General features: G+C 41.3%; 2 protein-coding genes across 2 annotated transcripts; one reads left to right on the top strand and one right to left on the bottom strand.

The window, feature by feature from the left end:
• Positions 1-5733: 5733 nt before the first annotated feature.
• LOC308678582 (olfactory receptor 10G6-like) lies at positions 5734-6660 on the bottom strand (the record flags this gene model as incomplete). Its single annotated transcript, XM_081345808.1, has 1 exon — positions 5734-6660. The coding sequence occupies one exon, from the start codon at positions 6658-6660 to the stop codon at positions 5734-5736; it is 927 nt and encodes a 308-aa protein (XP_081201934.1).
• Positions 6661-16857: 10197 nt separating this feature from the next.
• On the top strand, positions 16858-17793 carry LOC308678580 (olfactory receptor 10G6-like; the record flags this gene model as incomplete). Its single annotated transcript, XM_081345806.1, has 1 exon — positions 16858-17793. One exon carries the CDS (start codon positions 16858-16860, stop codon positions 17791-17793), a length of 936 nt encoding a protein of 311 aa, XP_081201932.1.
• Between the last annotated feature and the right edge of the window lie 5999 nt (positions 17794-23792).

Here is a 23792-nt window from a genome sequence, read left to right as displayed (position 1 = left end):
CCAGCACCTTGAATCTCACCCAGAGGGCAACTGGAAGCCAATGCAGCTCGTGGAGAAGAAGTGTTACATGGGAGTATCGGGAGACTCCCATCACAACTCGCGCGGCTGCATTCTGCACCAGCTGAAGCCTCCGAGTGGTCCTCAGGGGCAGCCTCATGTAGAGAGCATTGCAGTAGTCCAGCCAGGAGGTCATGAGCGCATGGGTGACTGTGCGTAGGGCATTTCGGTCCAGATAGGGCCATAACTGGTGCACCAGGTGAACCTGGGCAAAAGCCCCCCTGGCCACGGCTCCTATATTTATTTATTTATTTATTTATTTATTTATATTTATATACCGCCCTATTCCCTGAGGACTCAGGGCGGTTTACAGGGAATTAAAAATCCAAAATACAAAAATTAAGAACCAAATTAAAAAATATTAAATTGACCCTGTAGTCGATTAAAAAGAACCCCAAATTAAAATTTCTCCTCAGTCTGGGCCCGAGAGCTCGAAGAGCCAGGTCTTCAGGCCCCGGCGGAATGATCGGAGGTCGGGAGCAGTCCTCAGCTCCACCGGCAGCTGGTTCCAGAGGGCAGGCGCCCCCACTGAGAAGGCCCTATCCCTGGGTGTCACCCGCCGGCAATCTCTTACCGGCGGGACCCTGAGCAGACCCTCCCTGTGGGAGCGCACTGGGCGAAGGGCGTTTGATGACGGCAGCAGGTGTTCCCTCAAATACCCCGGACCCAGGCCATGTAGGGCTTTATAGGTGATAACCAGCACCTATATGATCTTCCAAACTGAGCCATGAATCCAGGAGGACACCCAAGTTGCGGGCCCTATCAACGGGGGGGGGTAACACCTCACCCCCTATAGTTAACGATGGAAAAGATTGGTTAGTCTGAGATGCCGGTATGCACAGCCATGTTGTGACTCAGGGCCAGCCTGTGGGTCCGGCAGCCGGCTCAGATGTCTCGGATGACTCAGATGAGGGGGAGGAGGAGTGTGTGGAAGACGAACCGGCTGATGATGGTTTGGAGGCTTCGCAGAGCCCCCAGCCGGGGCCCTCTTCTCAGCTGCGTGAGCCCGATAGTGCGGAGGATGATGACCCACAGCTGGCCCTGTTCAAGGACGCCCGACGCAGGAGGCAGTCGAGCAGGACCAAACAGAGAAAGGCTGTGGGACTCCTCGGGAGGAGGCACAGGGAGGCCATGCCCTGATCTCTAAATAAAAGGAGTGTTTGGGGAAGGGCTGGTTGCTGAAAGCAACCCTTCCGTTTGAGGATTCAAGTTCCAGTGTTTTTGTTTCTTGTTCTGTTAATTGAGTAATAAATCTTGGCAGACGCTTTCCAGCCTTAGACGCTCTCCAGTCTCTACTGTTTGAACAGGGGTTTGCCTTATTGCAAGGCCGGTAGCAGGCTGGTTCAGAACAAGCCACTCAGTCTTGGCAGGATTGAGACGAAGCCTGTTTCTCCCCATCCAAACCTGGACCACCTCCAGGCAATGGGACATCATGTCGAGGGCATCACTGAGTTGGTTCGGGGTGGAAAGAAAAAGTGTAAAACAGTGCCCCCCACTCCCAACCCCCTGAGACGCCGCAGTAGGATACCATGGTCGATGGTATCAAAAGCCACTGAGAGGTCTAATAGGACTAGGACAGAGGAACAACCCCTGTCCCGAGCCCGGCAGAGATCATTCACCAGCGCAACCAATGCCATCTCTGTGCTGTACCCGGGCCTGAAACCCGATTGGTACGGGTCCAGATAATCAGTTTCCTCACATATGTCATACAACCCGCCTTGCCTACCCTACAAGGTTCCATCCAAAAAGGTGCCGGAACTCCGTTCTGAGCATTCTATGACAAAAAAAGCCCTGTATCTATCTATCTATCTATCTATCTATCTATCTATCTATCTGTCTGTCTGTCTGTCTGTCTGTCTGTCTGTCTGTCTGTCTGTCTGTCTGTCTATCATCTATCTGTGTCTCCATCTATCTATTTATCTATCTATCATCTATCTGTGTCTCTATCTATCTATCTATCTATCTATCTATCTATCTATCTATCTATCTATCTATCCATCATCTTGTTTTTGTCCTGCACCGATGACATTTCATTCCAACCCCATGAGTGCAACAGGCTTAAATCCTCTTGCTGTTAAAATAGAAATTACCCAGTTTTTCAAGTAGTATCCAGTCTGTACTACTTCTCTCTAGTCCAGAGGGGAAACCTGAAGCACGAGGACTTAGATTACTTTGATTGTAAGGTTACAGTAATAGAACCTTGCAGAATTCAGATTCTTCCAGAATTACTTCACTTATTTAGGATGCACATTGGTGACCCTCAAGCTGAAGTAATGATCTAGACCTAAAGCTCAAGAATTCTTCACTAATACATCCTCCCACACAAAACTCCTAACCCAGCTATAAATCACTTGGATTCCAGGAATGATGATCTACAGAAAAAAGTGACATTGGCACGATGTATTTATAGTTATAAGTGGCCCTATAAATCCACTAAATAAATAAATAAAATCAATTAGGGTAGGCAAGGATATATCCTATCTCTCCAAAGCAGTCTGTGCATGTATTTTCTGAGCTCAGCTATAAAAAGGGAGAAAAGAAAATTAAAATAAACCTGAATAAAGATAACCAATGGGAAGCCGTGAAGCCTTGGGAATGGAGTATCCCAATCAGCCTTACTCTTAGTTCATTTTTTAAAACCCAGTTAAGTCATTAGATTCTCCCTTTAACCTCAGTATGCTCCTGACATCTTCAATAATCTGGCATGGTATAGATTCTGGAGAATCTATACCATGAATTCCAACCATGCTGGCCAGTTGGACACTGCACTTTTTCAATGGTCAACAAAGAATTATTTATTCTATATGGCCACTATCTCAAACAGTGATGCAGTTGACGCATGAGAACTAAATTAGAGAGAAGGAGCTAGGTCAAGTCAATTAAGAGGGAAATCAGAATGGAGGGGATATGATACACTTGGGAAGATCTTGTTGCTCAAGTAAAGTTGGAAAAACAAATCTTATATTGTTTCCTGCCTAGGGTGAGTGTCCTCCACCTGAAATTCAGTAACTTACCACAGGACACAGCTGCACACAGATCTCCATGGTTCTTGAGAAGAACATGAGAGAAAGCAACCATTTACCATGTCATTGTTCCTCTGGAAAATGTCAGCTTCATTGCAAGAATATTGTAGTAAGTGAAAAAGGTTTCATGATTAATACTTCTGCTGTATTTGCAGAAAGAAATTATTGTCAGATCCCCAAAGAAATGCATTACTATTCTTTCTAACCTATACACGCTTCTATAACCATTTCTTTGGGGGAAATGGTTGGGAGGGGGATTCCATTGCGGGGATATACGTGTTGTGATTCAGGGTCAGCCTGTGGGTTCGGCACTTGGGTCGGACGACTCAGAGGAGGAGGAGGGGGGTGTTGAAGAGCTTGCTGATGAGAGCCCTCAGCCAGGCCCCTCCCACCTGGTCACAACGGAGACCCAGCTGTGTGAGCCTGACAGCGTGGATGAAGATGACCCACAGCTGGCCCTGTTCAAGGATGCCCGACGCAGGAGGCAGTCAATCAGGAGTAAACAGAGGAAGGCAATGGGGCACCTCGGAAGGAGGCAGAGAGAAGCCACGCCCTAAACTGTATAAAAGGGGAATGCGTGGGAGGGCTGGTTTGCTGAAGGCAACCGCTTGAAAAGCTCCTGTTTCTTGGTTCGTGTCTTGTTTGTTTTTGTATCAATAAATTTGGCAGGCTTAATTCCAGCCTCTTGCCTTCTTGTAAAAGGGGTTGTCCCTGCCTTTTCTGCAGGGCCGGTAGCAGGCTGGTACAGAACAATACGATATGCTTAGGTTTGCCCATTCCCCACTGCCCTTCTCCCAGGGGAAGGAATGCAGCCAAATACCATCACCCTTATCTGGAAGACGGTTTGCGCTTTAAGCCGGAGGGAAATGAAACCGAGAGGCCTTGAAGAGCACACCAAAGGAGCCAGTTACCAAAACAATATGCCATCTATGGATTGGCTGAGAGTCAAATGAACAGTGGGACCCCGGGGGGAGGAGTAATGAATACTGCTTTTGATATACTGCTTGTGTGGGCTATTTCCTCAGACCTCGCTTTGCTTCCTTGCTATTGCTAACTCTCAATAAAAAGCTATTTTTGAGATAATGCCCATTTCAAGAGTTCCGCTTGAGGCAGGTCCTTACAATTATTCATAATGTGTAACTATAGATCTATGTAGCTATAAATCTAACTATAGAATTTCTATTTATCAGATTTAGTAAACAAAGTCACAAAAATAATGTTTATTTACACTACAATAGCAGAGATATTTCTAAAGCATGGGAGAAGCACAAATAAAGGTATTACAAAGTTAATAGCAATAGCACTTAGAGTTATATACCACTTTACAGTGCTTTACAGCCCTCTCTAAGCAGTTTACAGGGTCAGCCTATGGCCCCCAACAATCTGGGTTCTCATTTTACCGACCTTGGAAGGATAGAAGGCTAAGTCAACCTTGAGCCTATGAGATTCAGACTGCCAAACTGCTTTCAGTTGGCAGTCAGCAGAAGTAGCCTGAAGTACTACATTCTAACCACTGCATCACCACAGTTCAATAGATGCACTTCAAAAACATCCAGTCATGTATAACTTCTTCAATGACTCTTCTACAAAAAAAAAAAAACCAGTTGCTAAACAATTTTTATTTTCCCCTCTGAATTTTGTTAAATTTTGAGATGTCTTCAGAAACTGGTCTTGTAAGAGGTAGTGGAATACCAGCCATCAAATATGACATATTCTAAAGGGACATGGTGGAGAAGTTGATATGCTAGACTTCCATGTCCAACAGAGCAGGGCTAATTGAAGCTGGGTGAAGAAGGACATTGTGAACTTCTTTAATTAACCTCTAGGTGGATCAGGACTTCTCTAAGAAAATGGTAGGCAGCATCAGATGGGAATGGGTGCTCTAGAGGCCTTAGGACAGCATTGCTTATACTTTAGGTATTTTCCTGAGCATCTGTTCAATCTTTCTCTTAAAAACTCATGCAATGAGGAAGACCATTAGGTCCATTTACAATTCTGCTTCTTTATACCTCTAAATAAGTCATCACTATCCAAATGTGAGTTAAGAATGAAGTGATTATAGAAAAATGATTCACTCATGTGAAAGTAGCTGCTGATCTCCACATTTCTAATAACTTGGAATTCCATTGAGAAATGATGACATAAATTTGGTTATTCTCCATGGTAATCCCAAAGATGTTTTTTTATGAGGTAACTGTACTTTCTTGTTGCCTCATAAAAAAGCATCTTTGGGGCAACAGTGACCTGGATGACTGAGAATCTCCATAGACATTTCTATAGTACAGGGTGTCAAACTCAATTTCATTGAGGGCCACATCAGCATTGCGGTTGCCCTCAGGGGGCCAGGTGGGTATGGCCAGGGTGGGCGTGGCCTACTGGGTGGGCGTGGCTAGAGTGCATATGGCCTACTGGGTGAGCATGGCCAGCTCTACATCGTTGGCATCAAGGGTGCCTATGGGGGCCTGGGCAGGAGTGGGACAGATCTGAGGGTCTCTGGCAGAAGGAGGGTCTCTGGGCTAGTGCCAAGGCAGTGGGGGCCGTTCCCTCACTGTTTCCAGGATGGCTTTGCGGACCACATGAAACCACTTTGCGGGCCGAATCCGGCCCCCGGGCCTTGTGTTTGACATGTCTGCTATAGTACCTTTTAAAATTGTTAAAAGGGATTCTCACCCCAGAGTTTCAGCAGAGCAGTTTTAATGTCCTTGTTTCTAAATGTGTATATCACTGGATTCAACAAAGGGGTGATGGTGGTATAGAACACACTTACCATGCTATCCATGGAGTCCTGAGATCCTAGCCTCATATAATGATAAAATAAAGGCAGGTAGTATATGAACACCACAGTAAGATGAGCAGTGCACGTGGAGAAGGCTCTCTGCCATCCTTCACTGCTACTGATCTTCAAAATGGCTGTGATGATATAAGCATAAGAGGCTAGCATGAGGAGAAAGCAAGTCATTGTTATAAAGCTCACATCAATGATGCTCATCAACTCATTAAATTGTATGTCAACACAAGGGAGCTTCAGCATTGCAGGAATGTCACAAAAGACATAGTCAACATAATTGTTCTCTCCATAAGGCAAATGAAAGGTGAGTGATGTCAGAAGTGCAGAATTGAGGCTGCCTCCAATTATGGTACCCAAGGAGAGGAAGAGGCAGACTTTCCAGCTCATAATGTTGGTATAATGGAGTGGCTTACAAATGGCCAAGAAGCGATCATATGCCATCACGGTGTAAAGAAAACATTCTGCACATCCAATGAAATGAAAGAAGAAGAGCTGAGACACACATCCTTCAAAAGTGATGACTTTTCCACCATGTGTGAATCCTGCCATAACTTTGGGAACTACCACAGCTGAGAAGGCCATGTCCAGGAAGGAGAGATGACACAGGAACCAGTACATGGGCTTGTGTAGTTGAAGATCAGAGATCACCAACCCGATGATCAAGGAATTTCCAGAAAGAGTCAAGATGAACATAATTGAGAAGAAGAGAAGCAAGGGGACCTTTAGTTCTTCTGGATATGGAAACCCAGAGAGGATAAATGTATTTCGTGCTGTTTGATTTGGACACTCCATCAATCGATTTAAAACCATCTCAAATATTGGCCATCAATTAATTTTTGGGGTTTTTTTAAAGTTACAGTTATTTTTTTTCTCCAGGGAGAAACATCTAACACAATTATGGATTCAACTATAATCAACATTTCCCCAGTAACTGTGATGCAGAGAGAAATATCTTATCTCAAAAAATTGCCAAACATAACTATTGATATCAGTCAGAGAATTTCCTAGCTAAAAGTAGGTAGAATTTATTTTGTAATGTGTCCTCCATTGTATACTGAAGTATGTTACCTGGTTCTTGTTGGAAGCTTGTACTTTTTACCATGAATTTCGTATCTGCAATATTTTTTTTCTATGCTCTGTTCAGCCATTTATAAGAACAAAATGGAACTATTTGAGGTGCTATTCGAAATCTGAAATTCCTTTTGTGTAATGATTATGTTGAAGATGTACCGATCTGGTACTGTTATGCAAGTATGATGGGGTGGATGAATTGCGTATTTTTATTTGTATATCTAAATAGTTATTTTTGGCTTATTAGTTTTATAAGCCAATTTGACTTACTTTAACTATGGAAACATTTAAAAATTGTGCAGTAAATAGAAGGTGAATTAAGATTAAGCAAGCTTTCCCCCCCCAACCTCCACCCAAATCCTTCTATTTTAACCATTAAAATACTTTCAGTTAAGAATGGATCTGATCAGTATATCTCTGTGGATCAACACTGGATTTCTGGAGGTGATTTTTTTTCTTCTTCACTGTGCCATCTTTTTTAACCTGTGATTTGGTAGGATCCAGGCTGAGAAAGAAACCTTGTCAACTAGAAAATTGTCCTAACATTTCCTTGGTCTTTCCTTCTGCTTAAGGAGGGCTGGGGTTATTCTATTCCATTTCTTATTCTATTCCATTTCTTTTCTAGATGGATGTTGAAATAGTTATTCCCAACCATTAATTCACTATTTAGGAGAGACCGCTGGACATTAACCTATTGCCTTTGATGGGACAGCTTGAGTTTGGGTTATTGGGTGTGGGAAAAATAGAGGATCACAAAATCCTGTACAATAAACAATGGCAGTGTCATTTCTTAATAACGCACATGCCAATATAGTGAGATCACACCATCTTCAGATTTGGTGTCGAAGCTGACAGTTTTTTTCACAAATACAAGAAATAAAGAAGCAATAGTCAGAAGTGCTTAACTCCCTTCAAATACAAGAAATAAAGAAGCAATAGCCAGAAGTGCTTAACTCCCTTCACACAACTGCGTTCTATGGTCTTCACTGTCCTCTTGATCTAGGAGTTAAACAATTTCTATAGTTTTTGCTGTAACTTCACAGATCTCAGTGATAAATTACAGAGGTTCACAAGTCATCTAATTCATAAAATCATATGTAACTCATAGAATTTACTAACATGTGTGATAGCTTTTCTGTAAACCTTTGAGTGCAGTTACCTGAAAGACAATATTGACAGAACTTTTGAATCTCACTTAACAAGAAGCCACCAGCAATTATTTCCTTGATCACTTCAGACAATAATTTCAATATTTTCTTTCTGCATGGAAGATCCTTGAGAGATTTTTCTCTGAGTAGATCTGTCTCTTCAATGACAATAAGGTCATTTCAGCTGCTGCAAACATAGCTTCCTCCAGATTGTAGATACAAATGAGCAGTGCTTTTTTTGTAAAAGAAAAACGTGCCGGAACTCACACATGTTATACAACCTGCCTTGCCTACCCTACAAGGTTCCATCCAAAAAAGGTGCCGGAACTCCGTTCTGAGCGTTCTATGAGGAAAAAAAGCCCTGCAAATGAGTTTTCTTTGCTAAGAGTAGTTTGAACCTGCTGCATTAAAGCCAGCCAAAGAATTGATGTGTGGTAGAAGCTTGTGGTGAAGCAGTAGGCATGAGCTTAAATGAATTCCAGAAGATGGTAGAGGACAGGAAGGCTTGGAGGAACATTGTCCATAGGGTCGTGATGAGTCGGACACAACTTCGCAGCTAACAACAAACAACAAAGAAGCTTGTGGAGATCCAAAATGTCCACATTAGGCTTCTTTCTGAGCTTCCCTGGAGCTTCTGACTTGGACTGAGATGGTCCTTTACACTTGCACATCTAGAATATTTGGAATAACAGAGTTGGAAGGGACCTTGGAGGTCTTCTAGTCCAACCCCCTGCTCAGGCAGGAAACCCTACACCATTTCAGACAAATGGTTGTCTAGTCTCTTCTTAAAAACTCCCAGTTCCATCTAGCACACCTTGATGATCTGTGAAGATAGTCCCTGGCATATCAGAACATGATTTTGCCCTGGGAACTTCCTTTCATATCTTTATCCACTGTGAATCCCAAGCTTCCTCTCTTCCTCAGAGACAGAACCATGTGTCCCGATCACACTCCAGTGAGCCAATTACAGGTGACAGAAATTCCCCTGAGAAACTCCTTTGTAAATAAGGCATAAGGTCCAAAGTGCGTACCTAATTTCATTGCTGGTAGGGTGAAATGATTTATGGAGTAAAACTGTTCCACTTCGTGAGGGGTTTTTTGACCCAAAGGAAATTAATACCTGGAGAACGGTTACTGCCAATAACAATCTACTTATTCTCTTTTCTTGATGTTTTCTGTGGAAAGAAACACCACAAATATGAAGAGTTTTAGCTGTCTCACTGCTAGGTTTGCTGTTAGGTGGACCTTTAAACTGTCATCAACAGCCTTCTGAATTCAGATGTGTCCAGTATTTCTCTATTTATTTAGGGTGACCACTGGTCGCCTTCATGCTGAAATAGAGCTTGAACCTCATGAGTCCTTCACTAAATACATCTTCCCAAGAAAACAAACTGCTGGCCCAGCTATTAATCATCTGGATTCCAGGAATGCTGATTTATAGAAGAAAATTGCATTGGAATCATCTATGTCAGATGCACAGCCATATCAATCCACTAAATGAATAAAGTCAATTAGGGTAGACCGCTATATTCCCTGTGCCTCAAAGGCAGTCTGTGCACACACTTTGTGAGTTCAGCTATAAAAGGGAGAAAATGGGAACAACCTGCCTCCAGAAGTTGTGAATGCTCCAACGCTGTAAGTTTTTAAGAAGAGACTGGACAGACATTTGTCTGAAATGATATAGGGTTTCCTGCCTGAGCAGGGGGTTGGACTAGATGACCTCCAAGGTCCCTTCCAACTTTATTATTATTATTGTTATTGTTATTGTTGTTGTCATTGTCATTGTTGTAGTAGCTGTAGTCATAGTAGTCGTTGTTATTATTATTACTATTGTTTATTATTGTTATTGTTATTGTTGTTGTTATTATTATTATTATTATTATTATTATTATTATTATTATTATTATTATTATTATTATTATTGGAGCACCTGCTGCCGGCGTCAACTTCCCTTCGTCCTGTGCGCTCCCACAGAGAGGGCCTCCTCAGGGTGCCGTCGGTCAGGGACTGCCGGCTGGTGGCCCCCAGGGGGAGAGTATTCTCTGTGGGCGCGCCAGCCCTTTGGAATCAACTCCCTGTTGAGCTCCGGATGGCTCCTGACCTTCGCTCTTTCCGCCGTGACCTGAAGACTTGGTTGTTTGAACAGGCCGGCCTGGACTAAGGGTTTGAGTTTATTTTTAACTATTTATTGTTGGGGCTAAATTAATTTAATCTATTTTTGATTTTTGTATGTTGTGTTTTATTGCCCTGAGTCCTTTGGGAGAAGGGCGGTATAGAAATTTAATAAATAAATAAAATTATTATTATTATTATTATTATTATTATTATTATTATTATTATTATTATTATTATTATTATTATTATTATTATTATTATTATTATTATTATTATTATTGTCCTGATTCAGATAAATAGAACTTCTGGAAAGCAAGGAGACCTTGGGAATATAGTATTCAACCAGATGTATGCTTAGATACTTGTTTAATTCAAGTAAGCCATTGGTTTCTTTCCTTAGCTGCACTATCCAGATCTCACTTTGTATTTTCAGTGGGTTAGGACACTGAGCTTGTCGATCAGAAGGTTGGCAGTTTGGCAGGTCGAATCCCGAGAGCCGCGTAGCAGAGTGAGCGCCTGTTACTCGTCCCAGCTTCTGCCAACCTAGCACTTCGAAAGCACGTAAAAAATGCAAGTAGGAAAATAGGGACCACTACGGTGGGAAGGTAACAGCGTTCCGTGCGCCTCTGGCGTCTAGTCATGCCGGCCACATGACCACGGAGACGTCCTCGGACAAGTGCCGGCTCTTCGGCTTTGAAACGGAGATGAGCACCGGCCCCTAGAGTCAGAAACGACTAGCATTCATGTGCGGGGGAACCTTTACCTTTTATAATCCCATTAGTCTGTTTGCAGCACAGATTAAAGGGATATTATCATTTGCACAAGCTTATAAAAAGGAATTCCATCCCCCCCCTTTCTGTAAGCTTGACTTTGCCTTCGCTATCAATAAAAAAAACAACAATTTTTGCTTCAACAAAGATGTGCTGGTCTCTGGTTTGAACAAAAGCAAAAACCCACCTAGAATGCCAAGAGCAGGATTAAAAAAATGCTCTTCCAATTTTGAACAACAAAGTGTTTAACAGATCTAGGCTTCCCCCCCCCCCCGTATCTCTTTGGGAGGTTTTAATTCTGCTTCTGAGCTGATTCCCACTTTTGTCATGTGTAGATAGGATAATAAAATCATAGAGTTTGATGGGAGTATGTAGGATATGGATATGGAACAACCCATTGCTTTCTGCAGGAATTCAAATTAAGGGTTCTCAACAGAGACTTTCTAGCTTAATAGAGCAGAGCAGAGCAGAGCAGAGAAAGAAGGGACCTTGGAGGTCTTCTAGTCCAGCCTGCTGCTCAAGCAGAAAAACCTATACCATTTCAGATAAGTGCCTGTCTAGCCTCTTAAAAGCCTCTAGTGATGAAGCACCCACAATTTCTGAAGGCAAGGTGTTCTAGTGGTTAATTATCCTTGCTGTTAGGAAGCTTCTCCTTAATTCCAGGTTGCTTCTCTCTTTGGTCAGTTTCCAACCATGGTTTCTTGTCCTGTCCTCTGGTCCTCTGGAGAATAATTTGACCCCCTCTTCTTGGTGGCAGCCCCTCAAATACTGGAATACTTCTATCATGTCACCCCTGTTTCTTCTTTTCTTTAGACTAGCCAAACAGCTGTTTTTCATGTGTTTTAGTCTCCAGGCCCTTAACCATCTTAGTTGCTTTTCTTTGCACTTTTTCCAAAGTCTCAACATCTTTTTTGTAATATGGTGACCAGAATTGGTTGCAGTATTCCAGGTGTGGTCTCACAAGAGTTTTATAAAGTGGTGCTAATACTTTGCGTGAGCTTGATTCTATGCCTTTCTTTATGCAACCCAGGATTGTATAAAGTGAAAAGATAGTTTTGCTGTTGAACTGCTCTTCCTCTTAGCATATTTTTTTTTCCTGATAGTCATTCTGAATCTGTCTTTTCATAATTTCATAACATGGAATTTGTCTTCTCCTAATGAACAAGAGAAAACATCTCCTGCCTTTTCTAGTTGACTCATTCTACTCCAGGTCAGGATTCCTCTGATCTATTGAAAAGTTGTGGGTGCCCCATCACTCAAGAAGAGACTGGACATTTGCCTGAAATGGTATATGGTCTCCTGCTCATGAAGGGGCTTGGATTAGATGAACTCTAAGGTCCTTTCCAAAAGGGATGCGGTGGCTCAGAGGGTTAGGACGCTGAGCTTGCCGATCAGAAGGTCGGCAGTTTGGCGGGTCGAATCCCGAGTGCCATGTAACAGAGTGAGCACCTGTTACTCATCCCAGCTTCTGCCAACCTAGCAGTTCGAAAGCACGTAAAAATGCAAGTAGAAAAATAGGGACCACTACGGTGGGAAGGTAACAGCGTTCCGTGCGCCTTTGGCGTCCAGTCATGCCGGCCACATGACCACGGAGACGTCCTCGGACAAGTGCTGGCTCTTTGGCTTTGAAACGGAGATGAACACCGGCCCCTAGAGTCGGAAACGACTAGCACGCATGTGCGGGGGAACCTTTACCTTTACCTTAAGGTCCTTTCCAACTCTACGAGAGTAATGACATTCAATCAGTTATGGATTCTCTTCCTTCTTGCTGTATATACAGTTTAAAAATGGCTAGCACTTTTCCTCCCTACATCCATTGTATGCATTTGTCTGTTGGAAATTTGTATCCATGTACTAAGAGAATTTAATCTAAATAGTCCATGTCAAATCTGTGAGTCTGTACCTCTTTTCTACTTGATTAGAGAAAATTGATCTGGTTAATGATCTGTTCATTAACCCCTCGTTTCAAATAAGCCTCCCTAGACTTGGCCGGCAGAGGTGCTGTTATTTCTATCCTTGGAAACCAAGGGAATTCTCACTGCTCTGACCTCGAGGGAGACAAAAGAATAAAAAGGCAAAGAGTTTCTAAGGACACTAGCAATAAATTAACTTGTTGCAGCACTTTATCAGAGCTATATAGGGAGTTCCAGAGCTGCTACGCAAATAAACGAGTCAGAAGAACAGTCCAAATCTTAAACCCATCAAGGATCAGCTAAGAGTCACTGCTATATTGAGGTTCTCTGGTGGGCCAGCATTAAAAACAGACTTCTCTGAACTCACGTTCACGAAAAGGAGCGTTGCTGATTTCAACTAGACATTGATGAAATGAAACTGTGAATTTCTAGAAATGTGTACGAAGAAATTGAAAACAATTCTGGAATGGACAAGCTTTTAAATGCTCTACTTTACACCAAATAGAGAGGTAAGAAGGTATGGAATTCTTAAGCTGGAATGGGACTTTGAGATCTTGGATCCTGATCTTCTGCTCTGTGCAGGAATCCAAATAAAGTCAACCTTTTTTTTTGTGCTTCTGCTTAAGCACCTCTAGTGAAAGATAAGCCCATTTGTGTCACTGGTTAGGCTATACATAATTTATACAGAATAATAGAGTTGGAAGGGACCTTGAAGGTCACTTAGTCCAACCCCCTGCTCAAGCAGGAGACCCCATATCATTTATGACAAGTGGCTGTCCAGTCTCTTCTTTAAAGCTTCCGTTGATGAAGCACCCACAACTTCTGAAGGCAAGTTGTACCATTGGTTGATTGTTCTTACTGTCAGAAAATTTCTCCTTATTTCTAGCTGAGTCTCTCCTTGATCAGTTTCCATCCATTGTTCCTTGTCTAGCCTTGGGGGTGCTTTGGAAAATAGGTTGACCCCGTTCCTCTCTTGGACAGCCCCTCAAATATAGGAACACTACTATCACGCCATTCCTGGTCCTTCTCTTCTCTAGACTAGCAGTTCTCGCAACAGTTCTTCATATGTTTTATCCTCCAACTCCCTACTATATATTTATTATATAACCATAAGCCCTCATTTATTATTAAAATAACAACCTTAGCCTGCCTTGGACAGACCGCTTGCTCTTGCCTCCTTTGTGGTTATAAGAAAATGAGGATAGATGCAAAATGTAGATGATCTGAGCTATGGCTAATGGAAGCAATAATTGAAGCAATACTGTATGAAACTACTTGTATTCAGTAACTAGAGTTTGGTTGATGTTCCACAGAATCTTCCATTCTCTTCCTTGGATTCCTTTAATTATTAGATTTTTATAGAGTGCTAATCCAAAGGAAGGCCAGGGCAAATCTCAAAATGGTTTGCCTTAACCTCTAGAGGTGGCATCTAGCTGAGATTGTTGGTCTCTAGAATCTTTGCATTTCCTTTTAAGTAGACAGAGCAGCTAGACCACTTAAGGATATTTGTGATGGCAAAGATCAGTTCTGCAACATTTGGGGTTTTTTATTGAAAAGTTTTATAAAAGTTACAAAAAATCCCCAAAACCAACCCACCCCAACCCCCCCTCTCCCTCCCCCACTTCCCAGAGCTGAGTACAGGATTACAAATATAATAATCATAATCTAACTAACATTAACCAACTATATAAATAACCAAGTTCATAATGCGCTTTAACTCCCCTTTAACATAAATACAAGCAAAATAATACATAATAATAATAAAAAACATAAACAAATTAAAATCCAAATTATTAAACAATACAATATCCAAATTATTAAACCATACTAATACTAAAAATAGTAATAATACCATATACTTAAAACTAATAAAAATTCCAGTATAATAAACTATTAATAATAATAACAATTTAAAATTTACTCATAGGCTAAATGGAACTTTTTAGTCCCATATTTATTCTGAATATAATCTATCCATCTTCTCCAGACCGAAATGTATCTTTCTTGTGAATGATCCTTCAAATAAGCAGAAATCTTAGCCATTTCTGCTAAATTTGACACTTTCTTTCAAATGTTCTCTACATTTCTGCAAAAGCACCTCATATCTAAATAAATTTTCGTTCAAGCTCCAAGATCTTCTGTTCCCATCTTCAGCAAATAACTCCAACCATACAGGGCTATGATCCGACAATGTTCTAGAAAAGATCTTGGCATTCTTGACCCTGGAGAAAAGATCAGTAGTAATTTTAAAAAAATCAATTCTGGAAAATGATTGATGCCTATCCGGAAAAAAAGTGAAGTCTCTGTCTTCCACATTCCGTTCTCGCCAAATATCTCTAAATTTCAAATCATCTTTCAAATCAAAAAAAGCTTTAAGTAATTTTGAATGATAAGGGGCTCTCTCTTCATTTTGTCCACATTATAACAGTTTGAGGTAGAATGGACTGTGGGTGAATGACCTTGACTACTACTGTATACCACATTGATTCTATCACTGAATTATGGTTTGTTCCATACCAAATATTTTTTTCCATCTTTAAATGGGGGAGTGAAATACTGTAAGTCATAGCACCCACTTAGAAATTTTGTACATTCTGGATTTTTTAAAAAAGATATTTCTTGGAGAATTAGATTTTCTGCATTACCCAGATATTAATCCACATGCTAGCTCATCTACTAAAATCTGTCATCTCCCTGCCTCTCCTTCAATTTCTGTATGTAGATTTGTGTATATCAAGGAGGTCCCTTGTTAATATTGTGTAGAACACTTGAAAATAAGGGAGAGTTAGGGATTAGCCTTCAATTTACAACAGCATTTCATTGGGTTTCATCTATGTTCTTTTGAAATTCAAATTTTTTCTCTATTTACTAACAAATTCTGTCATTTAAACCTGAGCAGAATAAAACAGTGCCATTACCTAACCCTAACCCAAACATAATTTCTGTTGGAGACACCAGTCTTCAAAATTTGGAGCAGCCCCTCTCTCTCGTTGAGCACATCTGTATTGGAGTTTGATTTAGTTGCCTTTCCCTAGCCTCTTAATTTCATTTTTGCTTAAACTTTATGCTGTTAAATTGAATACACATTCTGCGTGCCTATCCATATATCTGTCTAATCTATCTAATCTCTCTCATGCCTGCCTGGCTAATCCCTATCCCTATCCCTATCCCTATCCCTATCCCTAACCCTATCCCTATCCCTATCCCTATCCCTATCCCTATCCCTATCCCTATCCCTATCCCTATCCCTATCCCTATCCCTATCCCTATCCCTATCCCTATCCCTATCCCTATCCCTATCCCTAACCCTATCCCTATCCCTATCCCTATCCCTATCCCTATCCCTATCCCTATCCCTATCCCTATCCCTATCTTTAGCTCTATCCAGGGCTTTTTTTGTCATAGAACACTCAGAACGGAGTTCCGGCACCTTTTTTGGATAGAACCTTGTAGGGTAGGCAAGGAGGGTTGTATGACATGTTTAAGTTCCGGCACCTTTTTCTTTTACAAAAAAAGCACTGTCTATATCTATATCTATATCTATATCTATATCTATATCTATATCTATATCTATATCTATATCTATATCTATATCTATATCTGTATCTGTATCTGTATCTGTATCTGTATCTATATCTACTGTATATCTATATCTATATCTATATCTATATCTATATCTATATCTATATCATCTATATCATCTATATCATCTATATCTATATCTAAATCTATATCTAAATCTAAATCTATATCTATATCTATCTATATCATCTATATCTATATCTATATCTATATCATCTATATCTATCATCTATCATCTATATCTATATCTATATATCCATCTATCATCTATCTATCTAATCTATTTATCTTCTATGATCTATTTATCACTTTGAACAACTGATGTGTCCCTTTCTTTTGCAGATGAATCATTTACATCATCAAGCTGATACCCTATTTCACTGTGCCAATATGGAATGCGAAAATCAAACAAGAGTTTACCATTTTATCATTGTTGGGTTCCCTTACCCTCATGATCTCCAATTTCTTTTGTTTGTCTTCTTTCTACTTATCTACCTAATGACCTTCTTGGGAAACCTTCTTATCCTCTTGGCAGTGGCATTTGAACCCCAGCTGCACAAGCCCATGTATTGGTTCCTTTGCCATTTATCTCTCTTGGACATGACTGTATCCTCTGTGGTGGTACCCAAGATGGTGGCTGGATTCCTAGAAGGGGGTGGCATCATCTCTTTTGGTGGCTGTGTGACCCAGCTGTTCTTCTTTCACTTCCTGGGATGCACTGAGTGCTTTCTTTACACTGTGATGGCCTATGACCGCTTCCTGGCCATCTGCAAGCCACTCCACTATGGCAACATCATGAACCCCAAAGCTTGCCTCTGTCTCTCTTTAGGAACCTTGTTTGGTGGCTCTGTGCATTCCATGATACAAACCACCCTCACCTTCCAGTTGCCCTATAGCCATGGCAATCAAGTAGCTTACATCTTCTGTGACATCCCAGCTGTCTTGAAATTAGCTTGTGCTGACACCTCGCTCAATGAGATGGCCACCTTTGTAGACATTGGTTTCTTGGCCATGACTTGCTTCCTCCTTATCATCACTTCCTACGTCTACATCATCTCAGCTATTCTCAGGATTCGTAATGCTGAAGGACGACGTCGAGCATTCTCCACTTGTGCTGCCCACCTCACAGTTGTGATGACTTACTATGTTCCCCTGGTATTCATCTATCTCCGGCCAGGGTCCCGAGACCCATTGGACGGAGTGGTAGCAGTCTTCTACACCACAATTACCCCACTCCTAAATCCCATCATATATACCCTTAGGAACAAAGAGATGAAAAATGCATTAAGAAAACTCTGCCTCTGGCGTTTGTTGAGACCCAGTTGAGGGCCTCAGTCTTGTTCATCTAATGAAATCATTTATTTATTTTATTGGATCAGCATGGGGCAAGATAACAGCAACCCAAGGTCAAGGGTCATTCATACTGTATGTTACTTGAAGATAAAGAAATGTTTTGAAGAACTAAATAATTCCTTATAATTGTGGGGCAGGGGGAGGGAAAGGAATTGGGAAACTGTGGCATTAAGAAAGGAACAAAAAAGACTAGAAGTCAGGTTCTGTTAGGCATAAAGAATCAGGACCATACATTAACTTGTATGTCAAAGATTTATTGCTGAAGCCTATACACAAAAATTTGGTCAACTTACATTCAGTACTGAATCGGTCTTAGAGAAGGGTCAACAAATTCAAGAGGGCTTGGACTAGAGTCATTTGTGTCAATGTAACAATTCTAAGCTGATGACAAGCTTCACTCTACTTTCCATCAGTGCCTGCTCTTCTCCTACACTTTGTTTTGGAAGTTTCTCTTTCTTACCCACCTGCCAAGGATTTTTGAATTGTTTGAAGTATTTTATTGCAAATAATTTAATTTAATTTAATTATGGGACTTATATGTCGCCCTATCTCCCGAAGGACTCAGGGCGGCTAACAACAATAAAACAACAATAAAAACAATAAATACAAATATTAAAAAAATATTAAATTTACAAAGCCCCATTATTTACTAAAACCAATAAAATAAAGCAATATTAAAACCCCCATCTTCAGTCCAGGTCAGCCGGTTGGAAAAGGTATGTCTTTAGGTCGCGACGAAAGGACCGGAGATCTGGGGCCATCCGAAGTTCTTGGGGGAGCTGATTCCAAAGGGCAGGCGCCCCAATAGAGAAGGCCCTCCCCCTGGGGGTCGCCAGCCGACATTGTCTGGCCGACCGCACCCTGAGGAGACCCTCTCTGTGTGAGTGCACAGGGCGATGGGAAATCGTTCCTGGCAGCAGACGGTCCTGTAAATAAACCTATTGCAATTGTCTGTGCTAATGGCAGATTATGACCGGGGATCTCCAATGTACAAATGTATTCTTATTCTCTAGATGGAGCAGTATCTAGGATCTCAAACTATTCTCCAGATTATTTTTATCTGGCATCTGCTTTCACATGTATCCCACCGATGTCATGAAGGCTGCTGTAAGCTGCTCAAGCTGCTTCCCCTCTAGCTGAAACTTCTGAAAATTGACTTCTTGACCATCTTGAAAAACCAGGTTTTCCCGTTTGTTCCTTGCTTCTGCCATGCATGAAATTCTAGCAATCCTTTTCTGGGTTTGTGGTCTTTTCCTTTCTCACTGAATAATTTGCCTGCCACAATTTCTTCTTCATTAGGGCAAGAAAAAAAAAATAAATCAATGGAAACTAATCAATGAGAGAAGCAACCTGGAATTAAGGAGAAACTTCCTAACAGTGAGGATAATTAACCAGTGGAACAGCTTGTGGGTGCTTCATCACTGGAGTTTTTTAAAGAAGAGACTTGACAGTCACTTGTCTGAAATGGTATAGGATCCCCTGCTTGAGTAGGGGGCTGGACTAGAAGACCTCCAAGGTCCCTTCCACCTCTACTCTATTCTGATTATCAAGGTCATGCAATATAGCCTGCTTGGAGAACAGCTCTTGAATGTAGTTTGATTTCATAAAGCTCACATTGAGTTTGTTTCAGGGAACAAGACGTGTCTGTTTCAGGTATTGGTATCATGGAAATAAGACAATTTTTGCAGGTTCCTCGGTACATTTTTTTTAAAAAAAAGTCAAAATTCCCCCTTTCCCCAAGAGTCACTTCTGAAGAGGAATATTTTAAATCATCAGGAAATATTCACAAATATGGGTTAATGGTGCAGATATACATGAGAAGGAAAACATTTGCTTCTCTTGTTATGCAGTAAGAGGGAAAGGTTTTGTCTAGAAGCTCAAGAAATGAACAATTCATAAGTTTGAAGCAAAAGAAACCACTTAGCAATTGGTAGCATTCTCATTGCTCAGCTATTGGTCAATGAGGACCAGCTCTAGACTTGGAAACATCTGCAAGAATAACCAAGAGGCAAATATTGCAATGCAAACCCTGACTGTTCTGCACAGGCATGCAATATTGTGTCTCACATATGAAAGTAAGGAGCTTGTGTTGTGACGTAATGACACTATGGTCAGGATTGGTCACTTATGTTTGCAAGTGTCTTGCAAACTAAAAAAAGGTAACTAAAGGGCTAGAGGCTAAAATGTATGATGAACAGTTGTGGGAACTGGGAATGTCTAGTTTAACGAAGAGAAGGACTAGGGGTGACATAATAGTAGTCTTCCAATATTTGAGGGGCTGTCACAAAGAACAGGAGGATGACCTATTCTCCAAAGTACCTGAGTCAGTGAGTGAGCATCCAATCACCACTTCCAGAAAACTCCATAACTATTGATTTCATTCCAAATGAATGAATGAATGAATGATTGAATATGGACAAACAAATAAACAACTAACTCTCTTTCCATGCCATGGGTGGGTGTGATTTACAAAGGGCTGTCCCCATTGTTTCCTATAAGAAGGCATTCCATTTTTATCATCAAACTAGATAACCCCATGACCCACTGGGTCATTGCTTCAGAGATATTTGCTTATCTAAACCAATAAACAGAATGATCATGGGCAAGTAATGAGAACAAAAGTGAGTTCTGATTTTCTGCTGGCTTCCTCACTGACTTTGCTTGCAGAAAAAGGGCAGGGAGCATCAGAAATCACCATCATGTGACTACATCTGATCGTGGAATGGGACAACTCACCATGGCCAACTCGCAACTGCCAACTCTCCACCACCAATTTGCTGAGCACCTTGCCATGGGACAACTCAAGACAAGATAATTTTATGGTACTCTCTTCCTCTCTTAATATTATTAGGGTGATCATCTGCCTCTTTCTCCTTTCTTAGTTTTATTAAAACAATTGGGATATATTATTATTATTATTATTATTATTATTATTATTATTATTATTATTATTATTATTATTATTATTATTATTACAGATCTAGAATACAGTTATTTCGCATTGAGTTGGCCGCAGCAAGTTGGCGCATGGTGAGTTAGCTGTGGTGAGTTGGCCATGGTGAGTTGTCCTAGAGTCTAGACCCACTGAACATGATGTTGTGGTGGTGCTTCAAAGCAGTACAGTACTACTGCATGGCCACAACTTTGCAAGTAAAGCTAGTCTGAAGATCCTTAAAATTCTAATCCAACAAGAGTCATGGGTCCCAAATTTTGGATGAATTCTTTAAGTTAGCCCATTTGTGAACCTTCAACTCAAAAATTGCTGCCCTAGGATTGAAGGTTACAAAGAGACAAACAAATTGAAGGTTACAAACAGACAGACAGGAGAGTTTTAAATGGAACTCTACTTTAAGCTACAGAGTTCCAGTTTCAAGATTTAGTTTCTCAGCCAATGGGAATTAATCAAAACGACATCTAGCTATGCAGCAGAACCCTGGGGGACAGAAAGTTATATTTCTTCTTGTTCAAACAATCCTTACAGAGAATAGGAATACTGTTTTGACTTTTCCCAATTGTGCCAATGTCAAGGAGAAAGAGGGTCAGGAGGCTTCTAAAAGATGAAATTTGCTTTCTCATGCTTTCCTTTTGGGTTGCTATAGCCCTAGAGAATTGGACTGTGACAGTTTAGAACATAAAAAGTCACAGACTGCACCACTTAAACGCAATGGCTAGATAGAATATTGAGAGACCGTTTTAGGTAAGACAAATATATCGGAATATAAACTTGTGATTTCACTGTGAACATGTAAACCTGGGAAGCTGGTTTGAGATTATATTCAAAGGTGGGGTTAGGAGTGGGTGTGAGAAGGGGGACAAATTCTACTCAATTTAAATGCAGAGACTTTTAAGCTTAGACCAACTGTTTTTTTGAGGTTGGGGGTTGGCTGTTATTTAATTTTTAACACAAGTAAGGTAAAGGTAAAGGTTCCCCCGCACACGTGTGCTAGTTGTTTCCAACTCTAGGGGCCGGTGCTCATCTCCGTTTCAAAGCCGAAGAGCCAGTGCTTGTCCGAGGACGACTCCGTGGTCATGTGGCCGGCATGACTAGACGCCAAAGGCGCACGGAACGCTGTTACCTTCCCACCGTAGTGGTCCCTATTTTTCTACTTGCATTTTTACGTGCTTTCGAACTGCTAGGTTGGCAGAAGCTGGGATGAGTAACAGGCACTCACTCTGTTACGCGGCACTCGGGATTCGACCCGCCAAACTGCCAACCTTCTGATCGACAAGCTCAGCGTCCTAACCCACTGAGCCACCACATCCCTTTAACACAAGTAGAAGAACTCAAATATTCCATGTTTCCTAGCAACAAGCAATGTAACAATTTAGGAAATTTATTTTCACCTTTTATTCCATTGGCAATCTGGGAATTTTCTCATAGTGTGCATTCTAAAAAAGGTGTTTCCCCCCCCTCTCTTCACAGACAGTTTTCTTTGCAGTTTCCAGAACAAAGTTATTCTTAGGAAATAAGAGAATAACACAGTTGGAAGGGACCTTGGAGGTCTTCTAGTCCAACACCCTGCTCAGGCAGGAGACCCTATACTCATTTCAGTATGAAATGAAATGAAAAACCAGAGGAAAAATCAGTCTAGAAGAGTCGACAAATACTCAGTAGCCAGTAGCAATGGCAGTTTGACAGGGGATCCATTTTAAAGGTTGACAGCATCAAAGAAAACCCTCTTATTAAATCAGTGTCAAGGTTCCGACGGACGAACCCAACAAAGTATGCATAGCTGGGACAATCCAATCTCTAACGCAAAACTTTATTGAGCAAATCATTTTGGCATGGATGAAAGGAAAACCGGCTCCCACCCTCAACTGGAGCGAAAAATCAGTATATTAAAAGTATAGAGGTTCCCTCCCCCCTAATAGTGCAGGTCACATTCTCCAATGAAGTGTCATGCAATTATTGTGAGGGAGTATTTTTGTTCTCACTAAACAACACTTGAGTGACCTTGGTTCTTATGCCTTGGCAGTCCGATGTCTCAAGCCTGCATTGCATTCTTCCCTCCCCTCTCCCTGAATATGTAGGCAAGCTAAGAAGCAATAATGGATGCCACAGCATAGGTATTCTTCGAGGCTTGACAATCAGCCTGGAATCTGTACCTCCCTGTAACCTCCCTTTCCAGGAATAGTCTACCTTTGACTATTGCTAGAAGGGCAAAATCTATTCATATCCTGCTTCAGAGGGCATTGAATTTGCTGCTTTAGGAAGTCCTCTTCTCTCTATGGTAACCTGGGTCTTAAAACAATATTAATACTGTATTTTTGATAAGAAAGAAAAAAAAGTTCAGGCACTTCACCTTTGAAATGGAGACATCTCATAAATGAATTTTCCTTTTTGTCCCTCTCCCGTCCCCATCAAAACCTAAGTACGGACCCCCATACTTTGTTCTATCATGAAACTGCTTGTGGGTCACTTGTATCTGGAAAATGTCAGCAAGCACAACACAAGCTAGGAAAATCTTTGTTTCCAGCAACCCATCGCAAAAGCTCCTTGCAGCGTCTTTTGCAACAACATCTGAACTGCAGAGCTGTGGCTTCAAATCCTTTTGGATGTGGGTTTTTCCCTGATGGACGAAGCCCCCAGTGCTTCTTCCATTTGAAATATGATTGCAGTAATACTCCCGCCCTCAATTGCTGCTAGGTTGTGGAAAAGATGGAAGAAACAATGCAGAAGTCAACACTTCTCAGTCAGTCTTGCCTCCTTTGATGATACACTATTCCATCATTAGTGTGATGGACTACTGTGAAGCATCAGGAAGGAGGGAGCACATTCCAAGGAGAAAGATGAGATAACAGACAGCACAGTCCAGAGATGAAGAGAAAGAGATTTGAGATAATCTCTCCCTAGAATCTCCCAGGGTATATCCATTAGGGTGAGAGTAGTAAGCGTTTAGTCTGGTAAGATTCTGTCTGTAGGGTCTAAGCAAATAACTGACCTGAACTTTGGCTGGATTATTCTATGTCTT

This window comes from Vipera berus (assembly GCF_964194415.1).
Source record: "Vipera berus genome assembly, chromosome: Z".
NCBI lineage: Eukaryota > Metazoa > Chordata > Lepidosauria > Squamata > Viperidae > Vipera > Vipera berus.
The sequence above is the reverse complement of the archived record's forward strand: the minus strand, read 5'-3'. Positions and strand labels throughout refer to the sequence as shown.